The sequence below is a fragment of the Opisthorchis viverrini genome (genome assembly GCF_000715545.1).
Source record: "Opisthorchis viverrini unplaced genomic scaffold opera_v5_213, whole genome shotgun sequence".
NCBI classification, from domain to species: domain Eukaryota; kingdom Metazoa; phylum Platyhelminthes; class Trematoda; order Opisthorchiida; family Opisthorchiidae; genus Opisthorchis; species Opisthorchis viverrini.
Genome location: NW_008751871.1, coordinates 444,657 through 454,511, shown reverse-complemented (window position 1 = coordinate 454,511; position 9,855 = coordinate 444,657). Strand labels below are relative to the sequence as shown.

Here is a 9,855-nt window from a genome sequence, read left to right as displayed (position 1 = left end):
TTCTCGAAATAACCAAATAAGTTTGCGAATAAGTGCATTTCGCTAAGTTCGTGCAATTCGGTTTCAAGTAGAACATAGGGATGGCGGAAACTCGAGGATTGCGCCTACCTGATGATTCCCAAGAAGGGCGAAACCGGTCGTGGCCTGTTGAAGATTTTTCAGCGACCTTATGAGCAGTGCATCACGAAGTTACTGATTTGTGTTTTCGTACTTGATTTCCAGGTCATATATCATCCACCGCTCGGTCTCTTCTACTCAGCACAGGGCCTACAAAAAATAGCTCTGCGGGTCAGACGGTCTTCTGGCATGCGGAGTAGATGTCCTCACGTAATTCATCTATCGCGAGAGAGTCGCTTCATCCAAAGACGATCGAGCGTACCTCAGCATTGCCAATACGATGTTCCAACAAAACCTTATTGCTAGTACGATGCTCCCACCAAAACTGACCAATGCTTCAAAGACACCGATGGTCAAACACTGACATCTTCTGTATGTCCTCTACATGCAGAAGCCACGCCTCCGATCCATGACGCACTATGGATTGCCAACTATGTGTGCCAACCTATTAATTGCTCCGAGTGGCCTTGGATAGATCACAAGAACGTCGAGCAGAATTCATCGAATTCATCCCCATTTCTAGTGATATCTGTAGGTGTCCCACGGCAAATCCAAAAAGTAGACCCCTCCAGCTAGTTCGGATCCACGTGTTCCATCAGTCGACAGAAAGCGGCCCAATAACTGTACTCCTGCAAACAAGCAAACAAGTCTGCTTCAAGTGTACTTACTGTTACCGTTTTTCTACAAATTACCTGTGCGTGTTCGTTCATTTTCTGAGTATAAGGATTTTTTTAGAAATTATCTGGATGAAACTGCCTACGGAAAACGAGTGAGTGCATGAAGCTTTTGCCACTCCATAGGATGAGGAGGTGTTGGTGCCAGACTACGGCCCTTCATGGATGTTACTGTCATCGAAGTTCACATATGATGAGTTTTAATTTGGGGCACGCTGAGTTGGGAAGACTTCCAAGCCAGAAATCCAAATACACGAACGAAAAGGCACGTTTAGCGATAGACTCAAAGCGCCGACATCCTAATTTTTAGAAGTATTTCAAGATAGATTTACCGCTAGAATTTTGCCATAGACACGTATTTGAGCACCTGAAAACTTCCAGCTAAGGGATTATCGAAAATGAGATTCTCATAGCCATTGTGAAATGAGTGTATTTTTAAATTTTCATGGTTCTCACATTGCCCAAACGAAGTTCTCTCCTGCTAATCTGACTCAGAGGCATGTTTACAGAGCAAAGGAGCCTCCTCACTTTAGCTTTGCATATACTGCCAGTTGTTGGTTGTGGAGATACTCTCGATTATATTGATTTGTGATTCTTGACGACGTACATCAGGGTTGAGTAATATGGGTCAGCAATTTTTCAGCTCAACAGGCACATCGACGCAGCGCTAACAATAAATTTCATCCAAATTCTTCCCACTGATATCTTACGGCAACCTAAGAGCAAGGCGTCCCATGATTTGTTCACGAAGTTCACCGATAGGTCACGCAAAATTCGTGTTGCTTACGAAGCGGCTGATTAAGCCTTGGCTGTTCATGAAAAAATGACTCGCCGATTAGATCACTCCTCTCTTGCGGAAATTCTCTAAGCAAATTAATGTGGAAAGTAAGGCTTTTGTCGCTTCAGAGCTTTTCGCGGGAAGGCGTCTCTTCGTAAGCGACAACCGAGTTAACAATGTATTCTGGAACGTCGGCCGTCATGGATAATACCTATTACAAGTGCATACTTCCGGTTCTTCGAAAAGGCAACATTTGAATGCATTTGAATACTTGCCTTTTATTTTTACCGACTTGTGGACTCTGATCGCATTTTTCGTGGACCTTTATGAACTGACCTTGTACATGCTATTACGTACTGACCCCTTGAGAGGATGTCACCTTTTCGCTCCTGAATTTCTAAAGCACTGAGAAGTGCGGTCAATCAGATGGGGAGTCATGACCATTATTCATGGCCAATCACACAACTCTCTGATTTTGCATGACGAGGCCGCTGGCCATAATAGTGATGTTTTGCCATATACATTTATATCCACAGCACGGGCATTGCAGAAGTAGTCTTGGGCTAGAAATCAAATGCAAGACGTAATAACGATCCGGCAAACTGGTTTACAACTCAGAACGTGTACAATTTGCAACATGTGGTTACGGTCTAAAGCCTGAATGTAAACAAAACTGTAGTGTCAATTACATGGTGCTACTGATGACAGCCTGGAGAGTTGAAAATATACATTTAGACAAGCACTCAGACGAAGACCTCAACACTAGAAATGGTACTCTGCTTTTCTTCTTTATACAAGAGCATGCGATAAAATATGGCGTGTTTGGAGAACTTTAGGGCTCCAGACGTAACACATTGCTCATGAGGCTGCTGAAAATTCTTCGGCAGCCCTTGGGAGTAGCATGTCACATCCAAACAATGTGTTGTCATGTCTCGAACGTCGTACCAACTGGAGCATGAAAGGTCTGGCAGCACAATCAGTTGATGTGAGCCACCACGAACGGGGGAGATTCAGGTGGACTGAGTTGGGTCCCGTGTAAACAGCGAAATTTGTATTCAAATGAGAGTAGTTGTGGGAGTAGTCGTTCCGAAAAGAAAACTAATCGTCCTTTAGCAAGCAACCTGGGATGTTTGGGTGCAGGGACACAGCATTTGTGTTCGGCCAAACTAAGGAACGACCGTCTTACGACGGAGTACCGACAGTTCATTCGTTGTTGCCTGACTTTTATACTTACTCCTATTTGTATATACTGAACTACTGTTCCCCTCTTTTTGACCGCTGCAGATAATTAACATTGACATGATCTAAACAGTCAAAAGAGACGTACAAAAGACATCCTGTGGATGAAACTGAAATCAGGTAAAAATAACTATTCCAAAGGCACCTATTATTCTAACAGTTACTACTTTCTGATTAGGAGAGTAGGCTGTCCTCAGGGTCTCTGGTGAGGGTCATTTCGAACACAGAGGAAATGAAACCTCTAAAAGCACAATCTCGTCCTTTTGTGCCAACAAATCACACTTATATTGGCCTGAGTGGGTTACTGACCTCAGTAGTTAGTCAGAACTACGGTAGTCTCACTGTAATGACCAATATTTCTCTTATGGAATCTCCGGTTGAACGTAATTACACCACCTTGGAGCTGAGTGAAATGAAAAAACTATCGTACAAGAAACATTGTCTGGTGTAAAAGGAATGCTTCTAACATGAGATATGGGGCTAATCAAGAAGAGCCATATAACAGCATGTAGTCCAGAATAAAGTTCACCTTTGATGAGAGAATAGAAACAAGGGCTTAATTATAAGATTTCAGTGCGAAACGAGGTCTGATAGCCTAAATTACATATAAAATTCTTTTGTCACCATCCACAGTAAGCTTGGCGTGATATGTGTGTCCGTGAACGAAAAATGTCCTGCAGTCACCGATATAGAAATACTGATTCACCGCCAGCATCAGAGAGATTCGGCAGCAAAAACGAAATCTTGAACTGGCAAGGAGAGCAAATATTCAAAGAGTTTGCAAAATTTCACAACCTAAAAAAAGTGTTCCTCTGTTTTAGGCCAGGCCAAAACTTTTATCAGGTCGCCTGGCCATCCTAGTGCTAGTACTCTGGATTTTACAACAAACATAGTACTGATTGCTTACCTGAGTATAGGAGCCATGCCTCAATCTAGTGGTTTTGGTAAGTATCCCGAATTTATAGTCGTTATTCCTCTTTCTCCATTCGAAAACCGGGCTAGATAGGGCGATGGAATAGGAGACAGAGGTTAATGAGAAATCACTTGGCGAATCATTCGCTCAGTCCATTTAGTTCATTAAAATGATGAAATTTATTCGGGTAACAGCATAGCACGAAATGAACCAGAATGAACCAGAGCGCAAACAACGTTTAGCGACTGAGAAACAAAAGCTCGCTACTTAAAAAGCATGAGTAGCACGCACAAATATGAAAAGTACACCTAAGTCGCGGGTCCCTCAGGGAGCAGCTCAACATTAGGTTGCGTGCACCTACCCTGGTGTGGACTGAGTGATTCCGTCTACGTTCTATTGGACAAGTAAGCGATCATCGACCCCCAGCTGGCGAAACACTGTCTAGAAATATGGCTTCACAACTATTTTATGACTCTTGTACGCATACCCTTGATGGCTTTAAATAGAGACTAGATGGTTGTAGAGTGTCTCGTCTTTTCCGTCTACAAACTGTCCACTTCATATGATTAATATTTGCGGGAAATCGAGAACTAGCTTATTATTTAGAAAAAATTACCCATGAAGAACTACGGAACCGACGTACTTAGTGATATAATCAAGCTGTGTTTTGAAAAGTTTCCACCTGTTACATTAAGTGAACTAAATGTGGTATGACGTAAACAATGCGTTGACATATTTCCTGCAATTGAATTTACTGGTAGGTTCAGTATAACGGTTCAAACTGCTGCTGAGTGAAAGGACCTTTTACTGGGAGTTGATTTTTCAAGGGTGATTCTGCTCACCATCAATTTATTACTCACTCCTCTGTGTTAGAATCAGCACCAATTCGCGAATAAATCCTGTGTCATATTTGAAAATAGATACTGAGTCAACCCAGTATTTTATGATGTGCACCCAAGTTTACACGTTGCTGCCAGGCCACACTGGGAGCAGAAAAACCACCCAAGCTTCACTTATCATGACAGATAAAAATCTTTTGAAAGCACATACAATCTCCAACTCGAAAGACCGGCGATCTCAGTTCTTTTTGAAGATATCAAACTGAGGAATCATCTCTGAAAAAAGTGACAGTTTGCTATCTAGTAACATCCTAGTTTTCACTCAAATGTGAGACGATCACACTACCAAAGTAGTCGAACACGTGTAAAATGCACGAAAGTGCTTCCCTAAACAACGAAATACCTAGCTCAAGAACAATCCACGAACAACTATAACTGTCTACCCTGTTGTTATAAATCTTCCAGAAGAGACAGCTTTGTCTGGCTCGAATAGATGGCGACTACATGCTTGACTTATGAGTGCAATGGAGGTGAGGAAAATTTAAGTTTTTTTAAAGGTGGGAATTTACTGGTTCATCCTCGTTTAGATATGGCTGCTAATACGATGACGCTCAGTAGTGTTTTCCTCAGGGCACATTCACAGAATCAGCCTAATTTCGGGGAGGCAGTTCCAACACCTATCAGGTAATCGAGAGGTCTGTAGTTGTACTATTGGTTGCATTCAATGCACCTTGGCTCGTCAATCCTAGATCTATGTACAAAGTAACGGCTAAGGGTGAACAAAGCATCAAAATTTTGGTTTTCTATGGTCATCACCTGGTGTTCTTCGAAATCTCTACTCACTTGGATTTTTTTCCAATCATTTATAGAACACTTAACCATGGAATTGATCAAGGTGTACAAAACTGAGCACATGCCCGTATGATACCTGTAATTTACACTGACTTGAGATGATGTGGCTGTAAAATGTTGTCTGCAAGACAAACTTCGGGCACCGCGCTTTTCTACACAGTTTATATATGAGGAATGGCTGGCCGATACATCGTATGCGTAATTTCTCGAAGTGAGTAGATAGGACTAACAATAATGACATACAATAGAAAAGTTTAAATGGTTCTGTCACCCACAGGATGGATACGATAAATATTTTGAACGGTTCTATGTGATGCTCGCCAAACCGGGCCACAGTTTTGTGCCATTCTTCGCTTACATCGTTCCTGAATCCGGTGGGTGGAATTCAGTCAGGCTCTTCATGAAGGTCAAAAATGATATCTCATCACCTTTCATCGAAGCACAATTTCGAATGGAACTATCTTTACACTCAATCCACAGGCTTGAAGGACGATTAACCTGGTTTGGTATTACTGAACCGACATTTCATCTGCGCCATTGCTTCGCAAAATACATGCAGCGGCACCCTCCGGCTGGCACTGCGTGAACATATGCCAAGAGTAAGTCTAACCCTCCACTGGTGAATTTCTATAGTCACTTTATTTAGATACCGAAAAATACGCGTATTATATAGGTCATGACCTAATTATGTTAAGACGATGCCAGCCAGAGTTCATGGTTCAATGAAATGCTCATATAATATAGTAGCATCTTAGTATATCAACATTTTCACTAGGAAAAAGTTCGTTCTCAAGAGGGTCCAAATTTGATTTGCTGTTGGCCTTCCATAGTTCACGAAACTAGTATGGAATGGTTTTTCGTGATTTGTAGCAGAATTCACTGCTGATTCTAGGGAAGTTGCCCTCATAAACTCATAAAGGACTACCTAACGCAAAATTATCAGCCAGCTTTTTGTTAAGCATGAGAATAAAACCCAAAGTAAGCAGTATCGGCATTTCTCAAGAGCAAAAATCACTGACATCGGATAAACTCTGTCGTGTTACTTCAGGTTACGAATAGCTTTATGCGCCAAAATTAAATTTTTTGTCTGACAAAATTACAGCCACGTTTGCCTCATTAAAACCGAAAGTGGGCAATGCAGTTACATAAGTGAGACTACTCCACAAGGGATTCATCAGAGTAACTCCTTCAGCAAAAGCCAAACTAGATTAATAAGAACAGCGATCTGACAGACTTCATAATCAAAGGCGCATCTAGCTTGAAAACTGTAGAAACGACGTTCTCTTAGAAATATGAAGAGAATCCTGAGAGCCTGAAACCCTGGTTCTCAGACTTTTCAGTTCATCACCCGTCGCACGTATCTACACAGAGAGTTCTTCCATTCACGTCAACCAAAACAAAATGACAGTAAATTTGCAACAGTGAAAAACAAAAACATATTATACTTATTATAACTCTTCTGTCTAAAACGAGACCTCTTTGAATGGGGCACCTTATTTCAGCATAGATAAAAGTGTTAATTGCCAGGCGCAGCTGAGTGCACACCGAAGTTGGAAAACAGGACACCACCCAGTAAAAGAGAACTCAGCCATGACAGCTGTATTTAAGTTCATATCACTCGCTTTTTAACACTCATCCCTTCCTGGCACAGCCATCCAAGAGAGAGTGACATGAACGTGAATTCTACCGACCCCGCAACCACCTACGACTGAGCAGAAATTATCGGGCAGGTTTAAATCGCACGTGGCGCCACTTGGCTGAGAAGTTCAAACAAGCGGGTCTGTCGATCGACACAATCGGGAGAGGCACTGGATCTTCGTTGAACAAACCAGTCACTTCGCTCAGGTGTAAATAAGTTCTTCTGCCCAAATCTGATAGTTTTCAGGTGCTTTTACGCTGCGCTAATTGAGTAGAGAAACCCGCACGACTCGCATGTCATAGGACCGGAGTTCCATCGCCGGCAAGGCCAAGGATATGCACTGATGATGAGCTTTAGTAAGAGCGGAACTCAAATTCAGTGCCTCCGCCCTTTAGTATGGACTCACCAAAATAGTTACGCGAAGACAGAAGGACGAGTGTTCAAACGAGAGTGATGGGAACTTGAATTATACCACTCCCGCCACCACATGCAACCAATGTCATTGGTTGGTTTATTGAACTGAAACATGCGTGAGTTTACGTTGTACTGTGAACAGTTGACGACTGGTCGATGGGTGAATGGGGAAAGACTGCTGCATAAGTGCAAAAACCACTTGATTGATGTCCATCCTTAGTCAGAAAGATACTTTCTCACTATGCTAAAAAATTTCAGCCGTTGTCGATTAGTTTCTGCAAACACTTACTCGCATCAAGCCCTATCGGGAGAGAGCGAACTAAGTCTGTTTAAAAAGAATGCTGAGAATCGCCAAAAGAGTTAATCCAAACAAAACGCTCTCTATCAAACGAGAACTTGTTCGGTTGCATTTAATGGGCTGTTTTTATCCATAACGCTCCAGAAATATGATCCACAGATCCATAGATTTACGAGAAGATGCATGTGCTCGATGTCTTGAACAATGGTCAGCTGACATCCGATTCCCGAACCTGCATGTCAAGTCGAAGTGCGCCGATGGGCAGATAGGAGATAGTTCCACATGCTGCTTGTTTTTATCCGCTTATGATACCAACTAAGAGCTATCTATCCGATGTCAACCCTGGGCAATAAAACCAGAGGTTGAACAGGGAATCTAAATGATGACCCACAGTTATGCAACGAGTTGTGGACAACTAAATAGTGTACGCCCAGGGCGGCCTGCTGGCCCGAACCATCTATAAGACGTACCCAAGGTAGACACATGGCTAGCTAGTGCTGGTTTGTTGTCGGTTTAAACCAGACAGCAGTGATTAAGGATAGTCATGTCTAGTACCACTGTAGACATGACATTTCGGAATAACAAGCGTGGTAATGGGAGTCATTTACAAGTACGTACATCAAATGCACATACAACACAACATCAAAGTGGGCAAACCACCGGATAATATTTTTCCACCTTCCGCTGAACACGATAGTGAGAGTAGCCACAACCTTTCGACTTTACTATCCTACTTTATCGGAATGTACAACCGTGAGCTTTTTGGTCAAAGATTATCAGCCCGGTAGACATGATGATGGGAGAAAATAAACTGTTTCCTCGTAGACTTGGCAAATTTCCAGATGCGTATAAACGAAAACCCACCATCACTTGTTACATCTTGACTATTTTAAACGAGTGTAACGCGGTCCAGCAGGCGATGTAGTGCTCATGGAAAAACCTGTAAAACACTTGTACAGTGGCCGTTTGTTTTTGCGCTTAAGTAGGGCGCTGCAAATACGAGGCCTTTTCCACTGGATTGTTAAGCGTTTTCTTCGAATAGGGAATACACAAATAAAATTTAACTTATAATACCATTTCCTTTGAAACGCTTTTCGGCAGGGTCCTTTTACAAGGGCAGATGCAGTTTTTGCAGTGTATTAAAAGGATTTTTTCTGCAATTCCATGGTTCGAAGTACCATTCGGGGTGATACATTTTACTTCAGAAAGAGTAGTGGGACGGGTATCCCGATGGATCTGAAATGCTTGTGTCGGTAAGCCCGTATCGTTTACACCTCATTACCTTTTCCCGTCCAAATTCGATCTACATTCGTTTGCATAACCCTCTTGCCAAAAGCTGGTCTAACTGATAAGGTCCAACATTCGTCAATACGTCCCACTAGGAGCAAAGGATAAGATTTATAACCATAAGCCTATTAGTGAGCTTTTTACTGGAAACGATGCTCGGATGGCTTAGAAAGAAATTACGGTCAACCCTTTCTGAAAACACTTCCCATCTTTAAGGCCAAAGACAAATTTTTTAAGAGGACTCCCTCAAAGTGTTTCATGCCAAGGGAAGAGAATCCTAAAAAAGATATGAGGTTCACAAAATATGATCCGATATTTGATTTTTCGACAACTTAAGAATGACGCATTTTTGCACTTCAAAAATTTAAGTTTAAAGACATCTCCCAAGATCGCTATACCCATCTAATTTTGTAATTTCAAGTAAGTCCTGACACGGTACTAGGAAGAAGTGTTCAAAATATTGACGTTATACTCACTGAATAAATGATACGAAAACAGGCATACCATCTACGCACAAAGGATAATTTTTGGATCCACTTTTTCGGGGACCCGCTTTCAGAACACAACACTGTGCACATAAGATCCAACGCCTCTGATTAGTTTTTAAATGGGTTACTACCTATTTAACACTCATTCAAACTTGATTAATCCGACTGACTCACTTCTCATATTTGAAGGAGATATCGCGAATTTCGCTCCCAAGCTGATTGGGGTCGCGCCGTTTGAATGAGTAACATTGTTCAGCTTCCTCCCGTGCCTCACGTGCTAAACTATTGGACCATTTCTGAAACAGAACACTATGCAT

The 9,855-nt window shown here is 42.1% G+C and overlaps 1 protein-coding gene across 1 annotated transcript; it reads right to left on the bottom strand.

The window, feature by feature from the left end:
* Window positions 1–336: 336 nt before the first annotated feature.
* T265_08373 (hypothetical protein) lies at window positions 337–9,855 on the bottom strand (the record flags this gene model as incomplete). Its single annotated transcript, XM_009174157.1, has 3 exons — window positions 337–498; window positions 3,716–3,806; window positions 9,713–9,855. The coding sequence occupies 3 exons, from the start codon at window positions 9,853–9,855 to the stop codon at window positions 337–339; spliced, it is 396 nt and encodes a 131-aa protein (XP_009172421.1).